A 27,653-nucleotide genomic window follows, 5' to 3' on the forward strand; every position below is an offset into this window, starting at 1 on the left:
AGCTCCTAGAGGCTTTGGGCGCATTGTTCTGTGGTTTTTCAAAGCACCTTACATACTACTCAATGATTATTAAAAGCCAGTTTCCAACGTCGTTACATAGACAAGTATCACTGTTAAAATTTACCCCTAGCTAGTCTGGAAGTATACTGTGTTTACAGAGTAATTTAGGACATTAGAAAATAATTAAAGTTGCAAGTTTTACGACTGAATAAGCCTGACCCTGAAAAATTTGCCAAGATTTGCATTTTAAAAATTTCTGCCTTCCTTGTTTTTTTTTCACCACAAGTTGTAAGAAGCATAGTTGCTTTATAATTTAATTTGTCTGTCCGTTTGACGTTCAGTAAATTTATCTATAATGCTTAATCATAATATAAAGGTATCTAGTAAATTTTACATATAAAAACGGCGGTGTTCCACAAGTCCAACATATAACTCCCCCCCCTCCCCTAATTTTGAATAAAATGAAAATATTGAGTGGGTATCATTTTAAACTTTAGGTCAGGTTAGGTATGTTATACTGGGTACAGGGTAGCCCCGCGGGGTTAAGGAGCCGCAGGAAGGCCTTGTAGGGTTTTAAACAAGGGGAGGGTTTCTGTGCTAACTAGGCTCTTTAAGGAAAAACATAATAAAATTTTTCAAACTTTAAGTAAAATTCAAAGAAGGAAATTAAGAAGAAAAAAATGGTTTTATTTAAATTAACCAATTTTATCTGCTTATTTTAAAAACTGCTTTATTTTTATATTAAAATAGGAAATTATTTAAGTTTTATAATATTTTAATCTTTTGTGTTAATTTCTTTTCTTATTGATTAGAACGTCAATTTATAAAAAGCGTAACACTTGAAAATCTTTTTAAGACAACGCAATTCAAATTAGAATAAAATATCACGTTTATGTTATGAAATTTTTGGGAAACTGGTTAAATTTAGGTTCAAGTGTTCATGTTTTTTTTATAAATACATTGTAGGAAGGGAATTATGGAGACTTTAAGACAATTGCAATGTACTGGAAAGGTTGTTTGTCTGTCTGTATACTACAATTAATCAATTAGGGGTACCTGTAAAACCTTTCATGTCAGCATAATAATATTGTCATAATTTATTTAAATATGTCGCGTCGTCGTTAATGTCTATAGACTGGGCCAGTTGCGTGCTGTAGAGGGGGGGGGGGGTAACACCTCTGTTAACTTTCAAGTTGGGCCTTTCCCATTTTTACCACCGGGGGGTGGTTTCACACCGCCCTAGTAAATTTCTGGACTAAGCCCTGATTATTTAAATCTAATGTCAATATGTATGTAGTTGATAAAAACATTTTTTTTAATCTCTGTGGTACATGTACCTGGTTTAATTCAAAAATCTTATATCAAGTTTAATAACATAATTTGGGCTTTTTAAGGTAGATAAGCTATGACGAAAATAAGACATATGAAGTTATTATTTGTTTTACAACTCATTAAGATTTTAATTTCAAAAATGTTTATTGTTCTTTCATGTCTAAACATCTAATATAATATATATGAGGTGTGCTATAAGTTTCACCTAAATATTTATCAACAGATATACCATTAACTGTTGCTTAAGACTACTAAACTAAATAAGTTTACCATTTCAGGGAAGCTTTAAATTGGTTGTAGGTATTTTTTTTAGATCTAAGTCTTGATATGGTTTTAGATGGTTTTTATGCCTTTTTGAAAAAATAATTTTTAAAAAAATTGCATTTCTATGGCATTGGGGACTTATCCTATATAGGTGTGTAAGTGTATCATCGTTATTTACATTTCATACCACTTCGAATAGACAACCCTAGATGTTGAGGGTGCAGCCACTACTTAGTACAAGAATTATCAATTTTAAAATTTCAGAATAAAGCTATTTAATCGATGAACAATTGTTAAGATAAAAATCTCATTTTAGACAGACAGCCTTTCCAAAACTTTGGCTTTACTGCTAAAAAAAGTTACTACCTACATTATTTGACTACTAGCGGCTACGCCCCTAGAGGCCTCTAGTGGCATATAAATGTTTTTAATTTATTTTAAATATCTAATTTGAGAAATAATTTGTCTATGTTATCAGCTCTTAACACAGTGGGATCTTTTGCCTAAAAACGGGACATTAAGAGTAGACAAAAGTAAACTTCAATAAATAGGCTTGTATGTGAGGAAATGATGTAATTTTTTTTGCTTTAGCTAGGAAATAACTTAAATTTTGCTCCTGTTGACTTCTAATGTGCATTTGGTAAGTACGTCTGTCGGTATTGGAGGAGCGAAGCTACCCTATTTTTAAAAAATCTATAAAACTTCATAACTTTAGTTAGGATAGGAATATTTTAACAAAATCAACGTCTATGTAAATATTTTTTCAATGCAAACAATGTTTGTGAACAAGAATATAGCGTCAGGTGCACCCAGTTCGAGTCCCGGCATTTTCAGGTAGGTTAAGTATAAGTAAACTAGGACACTTATAAGGCATGTTTTCAAATATTTTTTTTACAGATATAAACAACAATAACATAATTTTCAAAACACTTTTGATTTTGTGTTAATACCTTTATTCTAAGTCAAGCTATCTTCATTTAAAGTTGGTATAAGAATATAAACATAATTACCTATATTATATTCTCCCTCAAACGTATATTTCTCTCTCTCTCTCTCTGATGCGTATATAATGTTTTTGCAATATTATAATTAATCCCAAAATTTGAATTTCTGCTGGACCAAAACCAGTTAGAATTACAAATTTTTTTAGAACACATGAAATTTAGCAAATTTAATTGCTAAAATAAAAGTATTTATAAGTCATCTTTATTTAACGACTCCTTTATCCCTTAATTGTCCATTAAAACCGCGAGAACGGCAAAAATCGTTAAAAATCACGCCAACGGCGGCAAATAACGGCGAAACGGTTCGCCAGAGGCAAATGATGCATAAGTCAAGAAAGATTCGTCTTAAAAAGTTTGAAAATATTGCAGAGATGACTTTGGGCTCTAAAATGACTCCTTCCCCCTCTAACGAAGGAAAATTTGAAATTAACAAGAACGAAATTGTTCAAACCATGCAATGTAAAATGCTCAATTACTCAAAAACGGACAAGAGGCCCCAGGTTGTGAAAACTGTTTTATACACAATACATGTTGTATATTGATATTATTATTGCAAAACCCGGGGCCTCCTGTCCGTTTTTGGGTAAAATGGAGAAAACTGATTTTTTGGGGTTAAAAATCTTAATATTTTTGGTGAAATTTTCTCACAAAATGTCAATTTACACCACCAAAAAAATATTTTTTTAAATTTTTTCTTTAATTAGACATTGGTACAGGTATCTGAAAAGTACCTCAATTAATTTTTTTTTCATAAGATGAACATAAATGTATTTTTTGTTGCTTTGAAAAAATTGTGTAAAAAAATCTGGAAAATCATTAAAACTAAAAAGAAATTTTTCACTACCTTTTTTAAAAATGGCATAAACCCGCCAAAAATTAATATTTTTTAAAAATTTCTTTTCTAGCTGTCTACTTACAGCCATTATTAGGTCCTAGGATAGATAAAAGTCGATTCATGCTTTTACGCAGCGCGACTACGCTAGCGACACTGTGAGGCGAAAATATTTTTTAAATTTTCGATTTTATTGTGATTTCTCTTGGGAGGGTGGTGGTACCCTCCCCCAAAATAGTTAAAAACCTTCCCGGGACATATGAGAATCTACCCTGTTAAGGAGAACCCAATCGGTTCAGCGGTTAGCGAGATCCTTCAGTACAGACACACAGATACACAGATACACACACAGATACACACACAGATACACAGATACACACACAGACACACAGATACACAGATACACACACAGACAAACAAACATCCTGTTACTTTAGTATAAGGATTATATGTTTGTTATCTATGGCGAATCTATAAAACCAATTTTTAAACGGGATTGACGGCACACCACAAATATAATATCCAAGAGTTTTTTGTTGTTTTAAATAGTTTTAAAGTCAGGCACCGTATCATTTAGATAGCCCAATTAAATTACTTTTATCTTCCCTTTCATACGGTAAAAATGTTCATTTATTTTAATTTGGTCAATTTAAATGCTGATTTTATTTAGTTGTAGATTTAAAGATTTGGTTCTACCATTCCATGAAGTTTTTACTTCCATATTTTTGTAACATCAATAAGTCATAAGAACCATATTACATTGTTCTACTATTTTACTTCATGCTAAAATCTGACTTCAAATTCTGTAATTTTTTGCTCCTGTTTATTGGCACAGGCATTCCCCATTGTCAAAATGCTACATTTGATGTCTTTTGTATGTCACGGTGTGCTTTTTTAAATGTAATAAAATATTTAGCAGATACTGTATGATTTTTGTGTTTTGAAAGATAGATATACATCTTATTACTTTATTTTATCACTAGCGGCTACACCACTAGTAAATAGGGGCTAGAAAAATAACTTAAAACCATCCCAAAATATTAGATCTGAAAACAAAATAGTCTAAAACCATTACAGGACCTCTGTAAAGCTTACCTGAATTAAAGAACTCAATCAGTTCTATTGTTATTGAAATCTTAAAATTCAGACAAAAAATACCCCAGTACTTTATATAATAGGATGAGATCAAAAATGAAATATTTTTATTGCAGGACGGTCAATCCATCTGGTACCACGAGCCTAGACCTAAGACTGATACCAGAATGACCAACACTTTTGACTGCGTGGTAAGTATTTTTATCAGGGAGGGAGGGGACGTTGGACTGTTAATTGTTCTGTTACCCAAAGCTTTATAGCCACAAGATTGTAATATTCTTTGGCTAAAAAGGTTTGAATTGTTGTTTGATTGGTTGGTTCCAAAGTAGTATTGTCTAAACTTTAATTGTAATTTTAACTCCTCATTCTCCTTATCCAGTTGTTTAGCATCTGCTTATAGTTGATATTAGCTTGTCTAATACTATGGCGGTGGTGGTTACGTCTGTTGATTGCATCTGCCGATAATAATATTAAGCATAATATAAAACAAATTAATTGTTTTCATATGTTTAATTTATTTAGCACCGCTAAGTTTAATCTCTTAATCGATTAAACCAGGAAAAGTAATAAATATACTAAATAGAATTTTAATATAAAACATTGACTGATGCAGCTTTCCAGTTTTTGGATGAACTGCAACTGCAATAATCTGCTGCCAAACAGCAGCCAACAGAACCGACATAATTTGACCAAAGCAAGAATAATGGATTTATTATTACTTGGATCTTACACTAGATTATCATGTTTTTAAATAAAATAAACTTTGTAGCGGACTAAATTACTTCTATACTATCTCCTTCTACTTAACAAACAGATTGACCAATCAATGACAGGGGAAATGGCAATCTAAATGACTACAATTTTCCCCTGTCATAATATCCACGAATTTTGCACAGTTGTTGTCATCAATTTGTTGCTGCTTTAAACTGGCTGTCGGTTTCTTTTACCAAATGCCAGTTTTTTCTTTGTAATATCTATCCCTGTCTTGTAATGATTTGATTAAGTAATTGAAAGCCGCCCATGTATGACAAATTTCCCGTAATATTTATACACAAATCACCAGGGATGGATGGGACATTGGGATGTTTATTACATCAGTCCCCAAAGTTTATAATAACGTTTTCTTATTCATTGGTCTAACAACTATGGGGACTTTTTTGAATTTTTATTGGTTGGTTCATTTAGTTGAGTTACTAAATGTAATCTACATGAGTGATAATTTTTGTGCATATCAATTATTTGGGATTCACAACAATTTATCAGCAATTGTCTTATCCCTTTAGATCCCTGCAAATCACAAAGATGGACAAAGTACTTTTGCTATGTTCTAGCTACTAATAGCATTGATCCAAAGGGATAAGACAATGGACTATGTATTTATTATTTCCCCAATAATGATTAACAAAATTTCCCCTTCTGTAGATTTAAATTATTAAATGAAAAATTTAACACAGCTAGTTGGAACCAACCAATCAAGATCTAATAGAAATACCTAAGCTAATGAAATATTTGTGCAAGTATAAGATTTAGTATATTTTTCGGGTTTATGTCCGAAATTTATTTTTCTTTTTGAAATCCTTTAATAAACAACTAATTATAATTATTTTGCATAAACTACTTGAAAATACTAACGAACTTACAATAATATCCTAATTGTATAGTAGTTTTGCTTCTAAAAAAATGTGATTTTATATCATTTAAATCGTACTACTGCATCCGAGCGTAAAGGCATGTAGCTAAATATAAAGAACATTTATAAACAAAGAAAATAAATAGTTATTTTTTGATGAATTAAGCAATAAGCATTGAAACTTATGAATTATCCTTTTGTTGTTTGCCTGATAGTTTGCACAGTTCAGTGGGTACCAGGCAGGGAGGGGACAAAAAATATAAATTATACTGGTACCCAAAGTATTATAATCACGCCCCCTTATAAACTATCTTTAAATCTTGCTTGCAGTGACTAAATTATTTCACCAAAAATTCAAATTTACAAAGATGGGGGTGTACATTTATCTTAAATTGACTTATCCCTTTACTAAATAGAAATATTTTAGCAACTTTGGGGACTTTTATTAAATTTTAATTGGTTGGTTCTTTAAGTTGAGTGTCTTCACGCTTAAACCACTAATTGTAATCTACCGCAGGGGTAATTTTGTGTATCATCATCAGGAATCTACATCAATTTATCGGCCATTGTCTTATCCCTGTAGATCCTTGTTTATTTATTTAATTTACATCATTTTCATCATCCAAAATTTTTAGCTACGATAGGCAGAATTTGTCGTTTCTTGTAAATTTTCTGAATACATGTTTCCAGTATCACTTTAAAACCGATTAACATCCAGTGGATTAAAACCGGTTCTCAGCCATACTGAAAAAATTTCTACGAATATAAAAATGTACAATCTTAAAAAAATTATAATATGTAATACATTTTTAAATCCGCGGAGGGCTGTTTATAATACGATGCGATAAATAGCTTTTTTTCGCCTTTTACAAAACTTGAACTTTAACTGTGAAATTACTTATGAAAATTAGAACAGGAACGATATTATCCAAAAGTATAGCAAACTTTGGGTATCAGTTTAATTTACAGTTCAATGACCCCTCCCTGTCCTGGATTGGGTGTTACAAACTAGAAGAAACCAAAAAATAGGTTTAATATACAGAAGGGGTAGTTTTGTTAATCATAATTCGAGGTGTGCTGAATTATGTCTTATCCCTGTAGATCCCTAGGAATGAGGCAAAAAAAACTAAAAAGAAATAGGGAAGAGGAAAATATGGAACAAACAACATAGGGAAGGGAGAAAAAGAACTACCGACAGACATACATGCTTGACTTTTAGAGTAGCTTCGAAACTCTAAAAGAATTTCGTGAGTGGAAATTTTTTAATATGACACTAATGTTAAAAACTACAATGAACTTTTTTTCTACCATAAACATGAAATCTTTGTGGGGTATAAATACTTTTTACTTAACTCTTTTTAGATTATTAAAAAAAAGGAATTCTTAGTATCAGGGCTCGGCAACTGTAAATGATTAAGCAGCTTGATTAAGAAAAGGAAGCTTAGCTGCAAATTATTGAAAGTGCTGCTCTCAATTTTAATTTCTTGAACAAAATGGCAGCCCAACTGAGGATAGTTATTTACTTGCGGGTGGCTTTGAAATCTTGAAAATGTTTTATAATTCGTTGGCCTAACAACTTTGGGGACCATAATGAATTTTGATTGGTTGATTCATTAATTTGAGAGTTCAAACGTTTCAACCACTAATTATAATCTAAAAAGGTGTGATTTTGTATAAAATCAGTGAAGATGTACATTAATTTAACGGCCATTGCCTTATTCCTGAATAATTTAAATTATCTTGGGTGTTATACAAATTTGTTTAAATGGACCATAACAAATTTGATTAAATATGGAAATAAATACAGTTTGTGGTTTTACTAGAATAATCTTTTAAAAACTGTATACCTACTGTGTAAATCACTTAATATATTTTCCAGTATGGCTTCAAACCCGATTGATATCCGCTGGATTAAAACCGGTTCTCGGTCATACTTAAAAATCATGTTTAGCATCTTATTTCATACAATTTTCCACAATATCAAAATAAAAATAATAAAATTAATATCAGTTTGGTAGCCCAGGCCCTCGGCCTCAAGTAGCCTCAAGGGGCTAAGAAAACTGTTTTTAATCTTATAATTGTACATTTTATATCCGCGGAAAGAAGTTTATAATAGGATGCCATTAATATCTATTCTATGATAAAATAAACAAGGAGAAAAGGATAAAATAAAGTCTAACGTCAAACAAATTTGGTCCTCAAAGTTGGTCAAAATCTGCTAAATACTTTACAAAAATTTTAAGCGAGTCTCCAAAGTCTGAGACCCCTAAAATATTGAATATCCATTATCCCATCCCTAGGTCCCTGAAAGAACTTATATACAGAGTTAAACTTAAGTATAGCTTCGCTCCCAGCATTACATTTAATTTACGCCATATTTGTTTAGTCATAATATTGCTATTAAACAAGCTAACCAGATTTCCGACAGTTTGTCATTTAGATATCTACCTAGCTGCAGTTTTACAGGGAGGGAGGGGACATTGGGATGTTTATTACAAAAATGCCCAAAGTTTTATAATAACGTTTTCTTTTTCATTGGCTTAGCAATTTGGGGGACTTATATTAAATTTTGATTGGTCGGTTCATTAAGTTGAGCGTCCAAGCGTTTCAATCACTAATTGTAATCTAGAGAATAGGTAATTTGTGTACTATAATTGTGGATGTATATCAATTTATCAGCCATTGTCTTATCCCAGGGAGTTTTATCTATCTATTTATATTTTTTATCTATAGTTAACTGTATCTTTTTACTATATCTCTCTCAAAGAAAGAAAATAAAAAAAAATCTGATGAATTTTAAAGATTAAAAATATCTAAAATAAAAGTAGTCTCTTTTGTGAATGGCTATGTTTTACTGCATGTATTTTTCTTGGTTTTTTAAACAGTTGACTACGGAAAGAAAAATAAAATAAGATAATTATTTGAACAATTTGTAAACAAAATCTATAAAGATGTATTTTTCTACACAGTTTATTAAAAAAGTTAGATTTATAAGCTTTTAGGAGGGGAAACGTCCTTTCTCCTTAAAATTGAAATTGGAAAGGACTGGTTTTCCTTTTTTCACCCCCTTACAAAAACACTGCCCTGGCAAAATATTTGTGCGGATTTAAAAATTTTGTTTCTGCGCTACTTAAAAACAATTTTCTTACAAATTTTTTTTTTATTTAGGTAAAGAAAACAACTAACTGCAGAACAGAAGTGAGACCAGATTGTAAACAAGTTAAATATCAGTCATGCAGGTACAACAATGGATAATTTTGTGTATCATCATTAGAGATGTACAACTATTTGATGGCCATTGCCTTCTCCCATTAGATCCCTGATCCTTATACTAGTGACTTCGTCCATAGAGATCTATATGCATACTGAAAAGGGGAAAGGGTTTTAGTTTTTAACAGAGAAGGACAATTTTCATTTAGAAGGGTGGGATGCTTGGGATATTTTGTCTAAGAGCGGGTGGAGAATCTTAACAAGATAAAAAAAATCGAGGGACATGGTTCAATAATAAATTAATGGACCTTTTTCGTCTGCTAGCAAATTGCATTCTGCTCTTTTGTATCGACTTGACTGTTAATATTCATGACGCTATTGGTTGATTTTCAGAGAACCAATTGAAAGTTGGCAGAGGAACCTCGGGGTAGGGACATACAGTTATTTAACCCCTTCCCACTTTATTGTTTTACTCGAATATTTCAATGAAGACTCACCTTAATTTAATGAATTTTAAAACGAAATGCTTTTCATATATACGCATAATTTATTAATATCGAGTTTTTGATATAAATCATGAAAAAGAAATGATAACAGCTATTTAATTGTTAAATATTTCCCTTGGTTAAATAGAACATATATTTAAGTGGGGGAAAACAATGAAAAAATACTAATTAGGTTTTAAGCTAATTCCAGGGACAATTAGTCATGTTAAAATTACAATAAAGTTATGAGATTCTTATTAGTGTAAAATATACTGTAATTGTATTCCATAAAATTATCTAGAAAAATCTTTTTTTTCTAATTATCAATTTATTGATGATTGGTTCTTTTGTAATTTGGTTCAACAAAGGTTAAGTATTTTTTTAGTAGCAAAACAACTCTACGAGTACAATGATGTATGTTGGTCTGTATTGTCAACTTCCTACAGGGAGGGTGGGGACATTGTGCTCTTTATTGCATTAGTCCAAAAGTTTTATAATAACGTTTTCTTTTTCGTTGGCTTAAAAACTTTTTGGACTTGATGGTTGATTCATTAAGCTGAGTGTTCAAAAGTTTCAACCACTAATTACTACAAAGGGTAACTCAGTTTTAGTGTATCATCATTGGGATGTAGATCAATTTATCGGCTTTTGTCTTATCCCTTTAGATCCTTGCAAGATCCCTTGAAATAGTGAAAGATTCCACAAAATTAAAAGTTTTTTTCCTACTGCTGCTTGCTGCAATCATCCTTGTCTAATTTATAGGTTATAATTACATTACTTAAACGATAATTGGAACGTATTCAAGTTTTTGTTAAACCATATTTTGATTTTTTATCGCTTTAGTAAATACTAGCGACTACGCCCCTTAATGCCTAAACTAATTGTAAAAGAGGATTGTATCTCTTACCAGGGATTAAGGGGACATCTAGCTATTTATTACACTTGTCCACAAAGTTGTAAAATAACCTTTTCTTATTCGATGGCTTAACAACCTTGGGGACTTTCATTGAATTTTGATTGGTTGCTTGTCCTAACCCAGCGGTAATGCCAAGTAGTGGAGTTCTGGAGAAAAATCTGTAATATGTGTTAAATTTCAGAGAGGTGCCCGTGACCAACTGCAAGCCCAAGAAGGTGCACGTGCCCACCCAGGAGAAACTGCACAGGAAGAAGTGTCTGCTCCCGGACGAGCAGCAGCAATCCGCCCCAGCCGCCGACAACTACGGAGTGCCCCGCGGCGAGCCCGTGTCACAATACTCCCCCGCAGCCGACCCAGTTCCCACATACTCGGGTTAAATAACCCTTCCTCCCCACCTCCAAACCCATATAAAAGGTTTTTATAATATATTAGAGATATGACAATAGAATATTGATTTATTCCCTCTCCTTCCTAAACCCCTATGCACCATTCCTAACTCCTAAAATCATTCAAAATCTCACTCTAGTTTTGTATCTCTATTATACAAATGGAAACCTATACCATAGAAATCAAAGAAATTATAAAAATTATCTATTCATTATTTTAATAATTTTTCGCGCAATTTCCTTTTCCTCAACCATTCCTTTCGGTCTTTTGTGTGCAATATTATCAAAAACTAATAATCAGATAATTTTAAACACGTTTATATTTTAAAAGCCTTAAGGATTTTTTAGAACTTCATGTTTTCAGTGAAGCAAATTATTTTTTTAAAATTTTGCCATTCTTATCGACAAGGCATTTTTAAGTTTTCTTGAATAATGAATTTTTATTTCTGTGTAAAAAATCATTATTCAAATTTAGTGCTAAACTTTTTTGCCATAAAAATATTATCTTGATATGAGCAATTCTATTTTTGAATTAACTTCTAATAGACTTGTGATCTTAGAAACTTTGGGCATATTGAACAATTTATCTATTTATTTATTTATTTATTAATTATTTATTTTTGTATTTATGATTATGTGGATTAATGTAATCAATAAATATTATTCTCTAGTTATTGTTTTATTATTTACGCCCCCTCGAAGCCTCTAAGGCCACTTTATGGTTGAAGGTTGGGGGGCTGGTGGGGGGAGTTGACACACCCTACTACAATTTTCAAAGTTTTAAAAAGAAAAAGTAAAAAAAATTGGGAAGGGGTTAATTTTGTTCTGGGGGTGATTTCTCTTGTGAGGGTGGAGGCTACCTACCAAATAGTTATAAACCTTCCCAGGACCTATAAGAAGATTCACTGTCATGAGAACCATATCGATCCAGCAGAAAGCGAGATCCTTTGCTACAAACAAAAAAAGCTTAATACTTTTTATAGTAGGATTATCATATTTTCCTTGGACGGGCAAACAATTTAAAGATTTCTGTTTTATTTCGCATCTTCTCTTTAAGTTAAATCTATTATTATGTTTGTCCGTCAGATTAAAATCAATCAATCTTTAATCTTTCTTTCTAAAGTTTAATTTTAAAAGTTTAATATTATTTTATCTTATTTAAATTAACTTTTTTTTCATAACAAAATTATTGGCTAGTTATTGCTTTGCTGTTTATCGCACATTTTCTATGTACAACAAAAGTTCTAAAGGTTCATTAAAATGTTATTTTCTTTATTTAAGCAGAACTAAAAGTCGTATTTTATGACATTTCTGTAAAATAAAACTCTTTTTATTAAACATGGTCCAAGTCATTGGTGATTTTCTGTGTTGTAGTATCACTGGGCCTAAAATAATACAAATCATACAAAGATGACAACATCCATAAAAGCGAAGCTTTGAAACATTAGGACAAACGAACTTGAACACTTGAGGAGTCCAAAACAGAGGTAGCGGGACAAAGTGTCTCAAAAATCAGCAATGTGACGAAATAAAAGAGTGATTATCCATCCCCTTTTTAGGGGTTTTCTCCCTCATATTTATGAAGTCACATGGCTGATTTTTTAGACACTTTATCCCGCTACAAACAATGTTGTAAGTAAATTTATTGCAAATCTGCTTAAATACAGAATACTGTTTAAGGAAATATTTACAACTTACTGACATGCCTAAATAAAGCTGATAGCTATCTGTTGCGGACGTACGTACCGATACTAATTTTAGAAAGTCTTTTCCCTTATTAAGATTTCATTAATATTAGGGCTAAGCAACAGTGTCCCTATTTGTATGAAAAAAATCTTAAAAGATAAAGTCACGAAAAATTGGAAAAGAAGCAGCCATTTTGTTAGTCCGTCCGTCAGGAAAATGTCATTTTCTCGACTGCTATTTAAGATAGACTGCTCAAAATAAAATTAAAATACCTTTGAAAGCCAAACTTAGAACGTTGTTGATGGCCATTGTGTCTATGTACATAGAGGACATGCACCATTATAGCTACAATAGCACCTAGGTATTAATACATATCATAATTCTTTGAATATATGTACATATTCCAGTAAGGTTTTGAAACCGATTAATATCCGCTGGATTAGAAACGTTTCTAAGCCATACTGTCATGTATAGCATCGTTTTACAGACAATTTTCTACGAATGATAATTAAAAAATCGTGGATTAATACCAGTTTTGTTAGGACGGGCCTTCGGCCCCTCATGGTTGAAAAAACTAATTTTTATCTTTTTTTCTTATTCATCATCGCAGAGAGCTGTCTATAATACGAGGCCATAAAGACTATCATAATTCTTTAAAAACTGTATTGTAAAATGAACGGGTATAGTTCATTTCGTGGCAACGCCCCTTAAGGGGCAATTCTTGGTATTTTTACAGTAGCTTTTCTCCTTTTTCTAGCCCCTGCGGGGGGGCTCTAACCCTGCGGGGCAATCATCTGCCCCAATATAACCTAACCTAACCTAAAATAACCTATTACAAGCCATTTTTAAAATACGACGAATCGCCCCTTAAAGGTTGTTGTCACGAAAGGGACTATTCCCAAATGAACATTATTTATACTAATATTCTTGTGATTTGAATGATGAAAAAAGAATAAAAAGACCCTAAAGCTAATTTCAAAAATCGTTTTATGTTCTACTTTATTATTATATTTTTTCATACAACAAAAAGCGACTGCTCTCCTAGCATCTAGGAGCTCTGTACTTGAAGAAGCAAGGAAAGAAGGAAAATACCAAACTGAAGTATAAAAATCAAATAGCATAGAGCCATCAAGAGATCTAAAAAAGCTTCCATAAGATGTAAAACTCAATCGGTCCAGTATCTAAATCTTAAATCGAAATCTTAAGCTACAGACAAAAAAAACCTTACTACTTTATATAATAGAATGTATCCAAAATTTTGTGAAAAATATTGGTTTACCTAGTAAACAGCCAGCAAAAACATCGGAAGGGTGATGATAATTATCCGTTACTCTAATTTAAGCTTTTAAAATTAATGTATCAACTAGTTGTTAAACTAGAAGTCTCATATATATAAGTGTATAGTCCCTTTCGATGCAACGCCTCTTAAGGAGCGTTTCGTCGCATTTTCTCAGTAGCTTTTCCCTATTTCTAGCCCCTAAATCTGCGGGGCCAATTGCCTAACCCATCTTAACCTAACCAAACCTAAAATAACCTATCAAAAGCTACTTTGAAAATACGACGAAACGCCCCTTAAGAGGCAATGCCACGAAAGGAACTATACCCCACTTTCCTTCTCTAGAAGTCCTTCATACATATGGTATTCCAAATATTTTCTTTCCTGGCGTATCATTAATCATCAGTAGGTCCAATTTTTAACACGTTTACATCTGATGCAGTTTATTTCAAGGGTTTTATAATTTCAAAAGTATTAAAATCCTAGTGATACAGGTGACCAGAGTATTCACAGTAAACCCCATGCCAATAAATGGTTTCAGAAATCTAAAAATAAAAAAAATCTATATAAAGTATACTATTTTCTGAAATTAGTGTAATAGTATTTTTATACCTACTTTGTGCTAAAAATATTTGTCAGTAAAGATTATTTTTTTTCACTCTTATAAAACTAGGATTTGGTCAGATATCCAGCAATATAATCCTTTATATCTTACAACAAAAATCCCTGTTAACAAAGAGTCACATGCATTATTTCTTAAATTCTTAGTATCTAGGAAAATAGAAGTAAGTCAAATGGTAGAAATATTTCATTAGGTTAATTCCATAGAAATAGGTTTAACTTAATAATTACTTAATTTTTAAGATTTAACTTTTTTTATAAATAAAACACCATTTTATTAAGAAAACTTTTTTGCTTCTTTAATATCCCGTTATCCTTTAATCTACTGGACATTTAGTGTTAGAAAGCAACCGGATATCCAGTATCCGGCCAAACACTTATTTTTCTACTATATACTACCTGCAGTTCCCTACATCAAGATGGCAATCCAGGTAGAGAATTACAAATACAAGCATAAAGGTAGAGCTAGAGGCATGACCTGATACCAGAGATATAGGGATAAGATATAATACAGAATTATAAATACAAGTATGAAGGTAGAGCTAGAGGCATGACCTGGTACCAGAGATATAGGGATAAGATATAATATAAAATTATAAATACAAGTATGAAGGTAGAGCTAGAGGCATGACCTGGTACCAGAGATATAGGGATAAGATATAATATAAAATTATAAATACAAGCATGAAGGTAGAGATAGAGGCATGACCTGGTACCAGAGATATAGGGATAAGATATAATATAAAATTATAAATACAAGTATGAAGGTAGAGATAGAGGCATGACCTGGTACCAGAGATATAGGGATAAGATATAATATAAAATTATAAATACAAGCATGAAGGTAGAGATAGAGGCATGACCTGGTACCAGAGATATAGGGATAAGATATAATACAGAATTATAAATACAAGCATGAAGGTAGAGCTAGAGACATGACCTGGTACCAGAGATATAAGGATAAGATATAATACAGAATTATAAATAAAAGTATGAAGGTAGAGCTAGAGGCATGACCTGATACCAGAGATATAGGGATAAGATATAATATAAAATTATAAATACAAGTATGAAGGTAGAGCTAGAGGCATGACCTGGTACCAGAGATATAGGGATAAGATATAATACAGAATTATAAATACAAGTATGAAGGTAGAGATAGAGGCATGACCTGGTACCAGAGATATAGGGATAAGATATAATACAGAATTATAAATACAAGTATGAGGGTAGAGATAGAGGCATGACCTGGTACCAGAGATATAGGGATAAGATATAATACAGAATTATAAATACAAGTATGAAGGTAGAGATAGAGACATGACCTGGTACCAGAGATATAGGGATAAGATATAATACAGAATTATAAATACAAGTATGAAGGTAGAGCTAGAGGCATGACCTGGTACCAGAGATATAGAGATAAGATATAATACAGAATTATAAATACAAGTATGAAGGTAGAGATAGAGGCATGACCTGGTACCAGAGATATAGGGATAAGATATAATACAGAATTATAAATAAAAGTATGAAGGTAGAGCTAGAGGCATGACCTGGTACCAGAGATATAGGGATAAGATATAATACAGAATTATAAATACAAGTATGAAGGTAGAAATAGAGGCATGACCTGGTACCAGAGATATAGGGATAAGATATAATACAGAATTATAAATACAAGTATGAAGGTAGAGATAGAGGCATGACCTGGTACCAGAGATATAGGGATAAGATATAATACAGAATTATAAATACAAGTATGAGGGTAGAGCTAGCGGCATGACCTGGTACCAGAGATATAGGGATAATATAAGATATAATACAAAATTATAAATACAAGCATGAAGGTAGAGATAGAGGCATGACCTGGTACCAGAGATATAGGGATAAGATATAATATAAAATTATAAATACAAGTATGAAGGTAGAGATAGAGGCATGACCTGGTACCAGAGATATAGGGATAAGATATAATATAAAATTATAAATACAAGTATGAAGGTAGAGCTAGAGGCATGACCTGGTACCAGAGATATAGGGATAATATAAGATATAATACAGAATTACAAATACAAGCATAAAGGTAGAGATAGAGGCATGACCTGGTACCAGAGATATAGGGATAAGATATAATATAAAATTATAAATACAAGTATGAAGGTAGAGCTAGAGGCATGACCTGATACCAGAGGTATAGGGATAAGATATAATACAGAATTGTAAATACAAGTATGAAGGTAGAGCTAGAGGCATGACCTGGTACCAGAGATATAGGGATAAGATATAATACAGAATTATAAATACAAGTATGAAGGTAGAGCTAGAGGCATGACCTCATACCAGAGATATAGGGATAAGATATAATACAGAATTATAAATACAAGTATGAAGGTAGAGATAGAGGCATGACCTCATACCAGAGATATAGGGATAAGATATAATACAGAATTATAAATACAAGTATGAAGGTAGAGCTAGAGGCATGACCTGGTACCAGAGATATAGGGATAAGATATAATATAAAATTATAAATACAAGTATGAAGGTAGAGCTAGAGGCTAGGGAGATTTTTTTAGGGGAGTTGGGGGTGTGCCACCCTTCAAGAGATTAGCTTATACCATCACAGGACCAGTTGGTAATTTAACTGAAGAGTAGAGAGCAGGTGGTTCAGTAGATACTGAAATCTTAAGCTTTAGACAGACAAACATCTTTCAGCTTAGTATATAGATTGCTATATCCCTTCCTGAAACAAAACTCATGCTAGCATCTTGAATTCTTTTCTCTTGTGTTTCCTAAATTCAAAGTCAACTCTAGATTAAAAATCATGTCTTACTAACGTCAAAGAATTTTAATTTAGAAGAAATTCTTCATAGGGGGGTTGAGTTTTTTTGTGGGGGGGGGGGGCAGCGGAAATGATAAAAATAATTGGGGTGTTGGGATGAAAAAAAACCACACTTTAAGTGTTATGTCCAATTTTTACCCGATGTGTAAAAAAGTATTTTTTATTGGGTTTCGCGTATTTGGGGTGGGAGGTATTAAAATCTAACCCTTCCTCCTTGTACAACCTATTTATGTCTTATACTTTCTTCTATGTTGTTAAGTTAATGTAATGATTGAATAAGTTCAATTTTTAAAAATTTCTATAGTTAGGTCAGGTCCTTCCGTCCGTCCGTGATGGTTAGCTCTTCTCGTAAATTTAGACATGAAAGAATTGTCTTATTGATTTCTTTGCATGATGATTCCTATAAAAGCTAGGTACGATCTAGAACCATACCAACTCCATAATGTGTAACATTTTGTGTAATATAATTTTTTTATTCATCTGATTTTTGGAATAATGATCTTTAGGACAACAAGGTACAATATTATAAGCAAGGCATCTCTATGATATTAATCAAATCTTTAAATGAATTTATATACAATTTCGTTTGGTTTAGAAATTAATTTTCTGCTTATTAAGTTCTGACACTCTACATGAATAAGTGTCAGTTTGTCCTTCCTTCTATGGATGTTGTCATCCTTGTTAATATTCTGATCCAATGGCATCTTTGAATTGTTATAAATTTATTAATCTAAATAGTTTCCTTGTCTGTAAATAAATTTTCATTACCCTGACACTCGTAACTCTCATAACAATTATACTCTAACAATTCAAAATTAAAAGTTTATTTCAATTACATATATAGAGTACATAACTACAAAAATCGGACTAAAAACAACAAAGTTATGGAGGAAAATGTGAAAAATACAAAAATAGCCAAAAATCTGCTAAAAAGCAGTCCGATCGCCATGGATGTTTTACAGTTGATTATCCAATTAATGATGGGAATGAAAAGTTTAAGTCGTTGTGTGGTAGGGTGAAGCGTTTCAACCCTACAACGCGAGTTTGATTCAAAAGAGCCCCTAGCCTTAAGGATTCTATCAATAAAGTACTACAAGTAGTTACTGTTTGAAAGATATATTTGAACTGAATACATACACATACAACAATTTAATAGTTTATATACAAAACAGATTACAAATGGGTTAGGTAGAGAAGGGGTGTGGAGAAGATGGGGGAAGCCCCATCCAGGTGAATAGTAGAGGGGTAGGCTCCGGTAGGGGGGTAAGGTCGCCGTCCCCCGGAAAAGGGTAGGTTGCTGGAACATGTAGAGGGGAGGGGCAACTCCCTCCCGATATCAGCGGTGCACATTGGGGCAAATCAAGCAAAAAGGGGATTTAATTATTTAGTACCCTTAAAATTCATCCCACAAAAATTTCATTTTATACTTTTTAGTAGGCAACTTAACAACGAACAAATTTTTTATGTTTTTTTCTGTCATTTGAAAGGAACATGGAGATAAAGGTCATTTAATGAAGGTAGATAGAAAATTACCGGAATAATACCCCACGAAAATAGCCCCCCTTTACCCTATCCATCTATCTATTAATCTCTCTATCCATCCGTCTATCTATTCATCTATCTATCCATCTATCTATCCATCTATATATCCATCTATCTATCCATCTGTCTATCCATCTATCTATCCATCTATCTATCCATCTATCTATCCATCTATCTATCCTTCTATCTATCCATCTTTCTATTCATCTGTCTATCTATCTATCTATCCATCTTTCGATCCATCTATCTATTCATCAACTATTTATCTATCTATCCATCAACTATCCATCTATCCATCCATCTATCTATCCATCTATTTATCCATCTATCTATCCATCTGTCTATCCATCTATCTATCCATCTGTCTATCCATTTACTCATCATCTATCTATCCATCTATCTATCCATCTATCTATTCATCTCTCTATCCATCTATCTATCCATCTATCTATCCATCTATCTATCCATCTATCTATCCATCTATCTATCCATCTATCTATCTATCTATCTATCCATCTTTCTATCCATCTGTCTATCTATCTATCTATCTATCTATCGATCCATCTATCTATCCATCAACTATTTATCTATCTATCCATCAACTATCCATCTATCCATCCATCTACCTATCGATCTATCTATTCATCTATCTATCCATCTATCTATCCATCTATCTATCTATCCATATTTCTATCCATCTGTCTATCTATCTATCTATCCATCTATCGATCCATCTATCTATCCATCAACTATTTATCTATCTATCCATCAACTATCCATCTATCCATCCATCTATCTATCCATCTATCTATCCATCTATATATCCATCTGTCTATCCATCTATCTATCCATCTGTCTATCCATTTACTCATCCATCTATCTATCCATCTATCTATCCATCTATCTATCCATCTATCTATCCATTTATCTATCTATCTATCTATCCATCTATCGATCCATCTATCTATCCATCAACTATTTATCTATCTATCCATCAACTATCTATCTATCCATCCATCTATCTATCCATCTATCTATCCATCTATCTATCCATCTATCTATCCATCTATCTATCCATCTGTCTATCCATCTATCTATCCATCTGTCTATTCATTTACTCATCCATTTATCTATCGATACATCTATTCATCTACCTATCCATCTAACTATCCATAAAAGTGTTCAAAGTGTCAAATTTGGGGTCATAGAATTCATTTCAGTAGAAGGGGAGAGGATGGTGTAAAGGGGGTGGATGGGGATTCTTATTTTAACAAGCTACAAGTTTCACTTAATAATAAATCCATTATAAATGTGGGCATTATTGACATAGATTTTTATTAACTAATATCTATATTTATAATGATATTATGATTCTTGTTTACTGTTTATATGTATACTAGCGGCTTCGCCCCTAGCCTCTATGGGCTTTGCTCCAAGAAAGGATGACAACATCCATAGAAGCGAATCTCTGAAATGGATGGACAAACGAACATTAACACTTGTGAAGTGTAAGAACTGAATATTAATGCATGTCTATAAAAGATTGTAATTAAAACTGATTAAATACATGTTACTGTTTAAGGACATACTGACGTTTTTAGGGCTTGATTATAGAGATGCTTCGCTTATAACACTATACCTTAATGTATTAAGAATAAGTACTGAGTATTCAGTAAATCAGATGAACAGGATATTTTTAACATTCAAAACCATTATTTGTTGTCATAAAAGTAAAAAATCAGCTTGTTATAAAGGACCAGTAGATATATTCCCTGAAGAGTAGAATCTAATCGGTTTTGTGGTTACCGAGATCTATTGGTACGGACGGACAGACAAACATACATCAAGCTACTTTGTATTATAGATTAACATCCAGGGATCTAAGGAACAAAACAATAACCGATTAATGTATGTACTTGTACATCCCCAATATAGATACATTAAATAATTAATTATTTTACAAAATTGATTGTCTGTAGATGACAATTAGTGGTTGAAAAGTTTTGATACTCATCTTAATGAACTAACCAATAAAAAATCAATCAAATTTCCTAAAGTTGTTATGCCAACGAATACAAAAACGTTATTATAAAACTTTGAAGTTTGGGGACTAGTGTAATGTCCCCTCCCTTTCTAAATAAAACTGAAGACGCTAAACATGAAGACCATGTAACTACATAATTTAAAAACAAAGCATTACCAATAGACAGACAGATAGACTACTTGCTAATTCATATTTAAAATGATTATAAGAACACTACGTTATTTGAATGTTAGCTTTACCTTTCCGCAGTGAGGGAGGGGACATTGGGCTGTTTATAACACTAGTCCCCAAAGTTTTACAGTTGTGTGTTCAAACATTTTAACTACTAACTTTGATCTACACAAGGGGTAATTTTGTGTATTATCATTGGGGATGTACATCAATTTATTGACCTTTGTCTTCTCCCTTTAGATCCCTGATATTTGTAATAATCCATAGAAACGCTTATTTAGTTACATTAAAACATCAAACATAAAGAGGTTTAGATTTAGGTTTAGCACCCCCCCCCCCCTTCCCTCCCCTCCCCATCATTTAGTCAATAGAACTTGAAAATATTCATTATCAACTTATATTCAAAGTCTGATCAAATAAATATTTCTCATAACTATGTTTTTGCGTCTTTTATTTATATGTATTACATCTTACATTTGACTTTAAAAGCGCATTTAAAAGCTTTTTCTTACAATCTTTTCTTGCACCCACCTTTAGAAAACGGGCTAAAAACCCCTAAGGGGGCGCGGGGGGGTAAATGAAACCAGTACAGGCGATTATAATATGTCTTTGGGCAATCAAATATCGTTTTTTTAGTCGGTGGCAACCAGTGAAAACATGTTTCCTGATACTGTCTACTTAAATGTTGATTTTAAAACAAACAAAAATAAACTAAAATCTTGACTTCAACTAGAATTATTTAGGACTAATTTCTTCAATTTGTGTTTTTTTCTTTTATACTGTCAAAGTATATGTAATGCATGACTCATCAAAAGTTATTTTGTCTAATTACGTTAATTCTAAGAGATTTTATAATACTTTTAAAATTGTTGGTGAAACACAAAAAGTATGCCTTTTTCTGTAAGAAAATTTTTGCATTTCTTGACTTCCATGCATTAGAATGCTTACTTGAAAAGCGTATTTTTACGATTCCTTTGAAATCTGATGTACATTGGGTATGATAATACTCATAGAATGTTTAAAACTTGATTTGGGGGTGGTGAATTGATGCCCCTTGTTGCCCCTATGTGCGGTGGATAAGTTGACCGCTTTCTCTGATGATAAAACAATGGCCAAAAATGGGCTGGCTAGAATTGTGATAAGCTTGGGATTAACGTCTGGGTGTTATTCGGTAGACACGGAGCATAGTATACTTTAGGAAAGGCCTGTCCGTATGCCGACTACCACAGTTGCACCCACCTTGTGTCTTGCGTAAGGGCATTTGGAATTAAAGAGTAGTTTCATTGCAATTACAATTAAGGTTTTAAAATTAACTTAAACTACTCCCCCCCCAAAAAAAAAAATATACACTTCTCTTTATGTGTAAATTAGATTTGAAATAAAAATGCCTGGATTAGTCCAACTCCAGGATTGTTCAGTTTCACAAAGATTTTTATCTGGATCCGTAGATTTTGGGTTGCAAACCTGACAAGATAAAAACAAGATTTCTATAGGTAGCAAAGCACAGAAATAAGAATAATAATTGATTACCAGTACAGGTGCACATTACTAGAGGTTCAATGACAGGAAAGAACATATCTATTTTAGCAAGTAATAAATTCTACCCTGAAAAATTTTATGTCCCTAGGTGCATTACAGAAATGGATACAGAATATACATGAACATAATGAAAGGGAAAAATGTGTCGTCAATTTAGGTTGCTACCATGGACATCATCTATTGGTCAGTTCATTCGATCAGAAGGATTGGAGAGGAAAGGAATATCAAGTAATAATATATCACAGATTAAAAACATTTGAAAAGTTTTTTAACACAAGTAGAATATAAGGAAATGGTTGCTGGCAAAATGTTTGGTAAGAACAATTGTAATCATTTCTGAAATAATAATAATAAATTTTAATCTCTTTTTATGCATGAACAACAGACTGACTGACAAAGTAAATTAAACACTTGATGCTCATTGATTTAGGGACTCTTTAATGTCTATCTTTAATAGCAGATGAGAAAATCGCATTTCCCTATATAGTGTTATGGACAGACTGACGGACAGACAGATAAGGTGAATTATAAAGTATCTTTGCTACAAAAAAAAGAACCTGGTAGAAATGAGGGCGATGCCTACCAACCATAATCTTAGTAAGAACAGTTATAAGAGTTGTAGATGCCAGACCAAATAGGTATACCAGCGTCACTCCGTACATCTCTCTCATACATTCCTTCAAGCTCCTACTTGTACTATAACAACAATAGTTAAAACAGTTATATGAGTTTTAGATGCCCGACCAAACATGCAGACCAGAGTGACTCCGTACATCTCTCTATTATACTCCCTCAATCTCCTACTTGTATTGTAATAATAATCTTAGTAAGAACAGTTACAAGAGTTGTAGAAGCCAAACCAAACAGGCAGACCAGCGTAACTCTGTACCTCTCTCTCATACATTCCCTCAAGCTCCTATTTGTGCAATAACAACAATAATAAGAATAATTATAAGTGATGTAAGAGTAAGGGAAATTCCTTGGCCCAAAAAGGGAGCAACTCTCTCATTACCATGCATGCACAGTCAGGAATTCAAGACAAAGATCGTGCATTCAAAGTGTTGATTGTATGTAGAACGTTTGGCCGCATAATCATGTAATTTATTAGCAAGATTTGGTTCAGAACTACACCAAAATAAGACCTATGGTGTACCCTGTCCTTCTAGAGGCTATCCAGATTATGGTTAAGATGTGACATATGTATATGTATGTAATATATTATATTTATAGAGTAAATACGCTACAATAATGGATATAGAATATACCTGGATATTATGGCATGGAAAAATTTTTAGTCAATTAGTCAATAGTAACCTCAAATATTGTTGAATTTCCACAATAATGAACAAGATGACTGGAGCCACTAGTGCAACCAAGACAGCAGCGCTTGTAGATACTGTTTCCTAGATAAGAAGTTTAATATCAAATAGCCTCTTTTATCAGAAAACATGAATACCTAGGAAAAGAGGGGAGATTTGGTTATTCATTTCAATGGTCTCCAAAGTTTATGATATCTTTGTCTTATTCGTTGGCATAACAACTTTGGGGACTTTGATTAGTTTTGATTGATAAGCTTATAAAGGTATGTGTCCAAACGTTTCAACAACTAAGTGTAATCTACAGATGTAGTGTTTGGTGTTTTATCAGTTAGGATGTACATCAATTTATCGGCCATTGTCTTATCCCTTTAGATCCCTGATCAACACCCCGTTAGACAAGAAACTAGAATTTCATGGTTGGAGGGAACTATAAATTTTACTGGCTCTTTAATTTTTAACAACCCGTTTTGTTGACTTAAATACTGCGGAGACATGGATTAAATCTAAATTGGTTGGTACAAACTAGCAGTGTCAAAACTTTGTGTACCTATTTTATTCCAGAGAAGTGTTTTTTTTTTATCAAAATTCAATTGTATTTAAAATTGGCATTTTCTACAGATATTAGAAATATAAAAAGATGAATGGACAGATATCGGTTTTTAATAAATGCCGCGTTTTTTCGACAATTTTTTAGACATTGATTGATTGAATGAAGACGATGGGAGAGTATACAACATAAGAATTCAAAATTTTAAAATTATTATTTTAGCCATTTGTATAATGTCTAATACAACTTAAATCCATTTTCGCTGCATATTTATTAATGCGTCTTTTTAGAGCTGTGTTAGACATTATACAAATGGCTAAAATAATAATTTAAAATTTTGAATTTTCAAGTTGTATACTCTGTAAAAATCGTACGGGGCATTGATCTTCAAGATGGAATAAGGTTTTTAGCAGAGTATACAACTAAAGTATTCAAAATTTTAAAATTATTATTTTGGCCATTTGTATAATGTCTAATACAGATCTAAAAAGATGCATTGATAAATATGCAGCGAAAATGGATTTAAGTTGTATGGCTAAAATAATAATTTTAACATTTTTAATTCTTATGTTGTATACTCTCCCATCGTCTTCGTTCAATCAATCAATGTCTAAAAAATTGTCGAAAAAACGCGGCATTTATTAAAAACCGATCTCAGATAGACAGACATTAAACATTTACATATTTACCTTATGATAAGGATATCGAATGTCCAAATCTTGACAGAAAAATCCACGCTTAACAGGATCAGCTTAAAACAACAACAAAAAAGCCATACAATTTTGTTAAAGATATTTTATTAAAGATACATTATAATGACCAGGCACAGACCACCCCCCACCCCCCCCCCCCCCCCCCAACAATTATTTTTTCTCGTTCTTATTAACAAACAAATACTTCTAGGGGTTTATCCTAGTTTCACAGGGAGTAAGGGAGGGGACAATGGGCAATTAATTCAATTTAAGAGTTTTCAAAAAAAGGCTATAAAATCCAGATTAATCCAAAAAATTCGGAGGAAATTTTAAGGGATTGTTAGTTAAATTCAATAAACTATAAATTAAGAAAAAAAAGTTCCAAGAAAAAAAGCAACCATTTCAAAATTGGATTATCAGTATATCAGACTGACATAACCATTCTGTAATTAATTACTAGAAAAATATCCCTTTAACTCTCCAGATGACAGGGAAAGGAAAAGAGAGGTGGCGGCAAGAGACAAGTTATATGAGGAGGGAAAAAAGGGTACAGGCAGGCGATATCACAACTTGTTTTTGATGAAATATAATGAGGTTCAATGGTGTGATTTTTGTATTACAAGATTATTGGACCCAGCCTACAGCTAGCTGGCTGGGCAAGAATATCCTGTTTATTACCCTTGCCCCTTGCCCCCATCATCTTCTCCTTTTCCCTATCGTCTGCATTAAAAAAGGGAGGTGGGGGAGAGGGGAGTGAAATAGATTATGGGAGGGTGGCCGTGTATTCTTACCTTTTATATTTAAACTACTCTCTGTCTGCTTTATTCAAAACGAGTAGCGGCATTACATGCGCTAGTACCCAAACTCAGTCAGAAAGTACTAAATTCTTGCACATCCCCTTTAAGCCAGTACCCAAAGTCTAAGACTCCTAAAAATTGAATATTCGATCCATTGTCCCCTCCCTTACTCCCTGAGCTTCTTCACTAGGAAAGGGGTGAAGCAACATATAAGCATCATATTACAGACATAAAATTAATTCCTGTCTATAATATGATGCAATAAAAAAAAACTATTACTAGTTACCTGAACATTGAAACACCAGGGTGGGTACAATGACGCCTAACAGACAACCAATATCTGCCAGCAGGCCCTATAGATAAACAAAGTCAATAATTAAATGAATAAAGGGTTGGGGGGGTGGGGGGGGGGGGGTAAATTTTACAACCAAATTTTTATTTCGGTTTGCGAAAATAATTCAATAATTTTTTTCTAGGGGCGATTTCTCTTTGGTACCCTCCCCCAAAATAGTTATAAACCTTCCCAGGACCTATGAAACGATACATTGTAAAGAAGAACCATATTGGTTCAACGGTTATAGCGAGATCCTTTGGTACAGACACATATAGAGATTCGGTTACTTTATAATAAGTATTTAAAGCTTACCTTTTTATCAAATGATTTATTGTTTGGAGGCATGTTCAAGTTGTACCTATGCGGAGGTATACTAAGTCTACTGGACATTTTTCTTCAACCTAATCAACTTGTTAGTAGTGTAGCTGCTCTATAAATAATATATTTGTCCGTAAGTTACTTAGCCTAATATGACTAAGGAAATTTACTTCCTTTACTATTGATAAAAAAAACGAAATATGTTCAATTAAATTTTCAGTTAACTGTAATATTATATTCAAAAATATTATTAAATATCAATAACATGGAGGGAGGGGACAATGAGCTGTTTATTACACTGTAGTTCCCAAAGTTTTATAATAACGTTTCTTATTTATTAGCATAACAACTTGGGAACTTTTATTAAAATGTGATTGGTTAGTTCATTAGGTTTAATGTCTACAGGAGGGATAAATTTGTGAATCATCATTGGGAATGTACATTAATTCATCGGCCATTGTCTTATCTCTTTGGATCCTTGTATCAATAAACATTTTATATATTATTGAATGATTGCATAAAAAGTTCTTCAAAATTTCATTTATACAACATATCACAAGATTACTTTTACTTTATCACATTATGCCGTTCTTTATTATTTTCAGCTTTATAATGCTACGACACTTATGGATATGCCTAGCTTTTTATGAATTGACGTCAATATAACTCGAAACTGTATAAATTATTGAAAATTGAAATTATTTTTTGATAACTGAATTGTCTTATTTAATTAGTTCTTATCAATACAAACAATTTCCTATTCTAATT

At 32.4% G+C, this 27,653-nt stretch overlaps 2 protein-coding genes across 3 annotated transcripts in view; one reads left to right on the top strand and one right to left on the bottom strand.

Annotated features, from left to right (window-relative positions):
• Positions 1-11,824, top strand: part of LOC145322510 (uncharacterized) — a 43,007-nt gene extending 31,183 nt beyond the window's left edge. Inside the window, exons 8-10 of the mRNA XM_080164548.1 lie at positions 4,644-4,718; positions 9,326-9,396; positions 10,950-11,824. Of these exons, the coding sequence (XP_080020674.1) occupies positions 4,644-4,718; positions 9,326-9,396; positions 10,950-11,145 (342 nt within the window). The 3' untranslated portion in view covers positions 11,146-11,824. The remainder of the gene's footprint in view (positions 1-4,643; positions 4,719-9,325; positions 9,397-10,949) is intronic.
• A 581-nt stretch (positions 11,825-12,405) lies between these two features.
• Positions 12,406-27,150, bottom strand: LOC145322511 (phospholipid phosphatase 1-like). Of its 2 annotated transcripts, none has more exons than XM_080164550.1 (12): positions 26,880-27,150; positions 26,520-26,586; positions 25,434-25,492; positions 24,193-24,281; positions 23,436-23,574; positions 22,728-22,803; positions 18,320-18,383; positions 17,483-17,527; positions 15,137-15,214; positions 14,120-14,661; positions 13,113-13,197; positions 12,406-12,539 (listed from the first exon to the last, which is right to left on the bottom strand). In XM_080164550.1, exons 1-10 carry the CDS (start codon positions 26,955-26,957, stop codon positions 14,574-14,576), a joined length of 783 nt encoding a protein of 260 aa, XP_080020676.1. In that variant the 5' UTR covers positions 26,958-27,150; the 3' UTR covers positions 12,406-12,539; positions 13,113-13,197; positions 14,120-14,573. The 2 variants fall into 2 exon arrangements, with proteins under 2 accessions (XP_080020676.1, XP_080020675.1); XM_080164549.1 differs by having other exon boundaries at positions 25,434-25,495; positions 26,880-27,131.
• Between the last annotated feature and the right edge of the window lie 503 nt (positions 27,151-27,653).

The sequence above is a fragment of the Acartia tonsa genome, chromosome 6 (assembly GCF_053477335.1).
Source record: "Acartia tonsa isolate MP-2025a chromosome 6, ASM5347733v1, whole genome shotgun sequence".
Taxonomy (NCBI): Eukaryota; Metazoa; Arthropoda; class Copepoda; order Calanoida; family Acartiidae; genus Acartia; species Acartia tonsa.

Excerpts from the sequence above, each read along its gene's own strand:
- LOC145322511 (XM_080164549.1), bottom strand. The coding sequence starts at position 26,957 with ATGTCCAGTAGACTTAGTATACCTCCGCATAGGTACAACTTGAACATG. Across the intron at positions 23,575-24,192 it reads GAAATTCAACAATATTTGAG|TACAAGTAGGAGCTTGAAGG; the intron begins GTTACTATTGAC and ends TTGTTGTTATAG. Across the intron at positions 22,804-23,435 it reads ATCGCCCTCATTTCTACCAG|GTTTGCAACCCAAAATCTAC; the intron begins GTTCTTTTTTTT and ends TTATCTTGTCAG.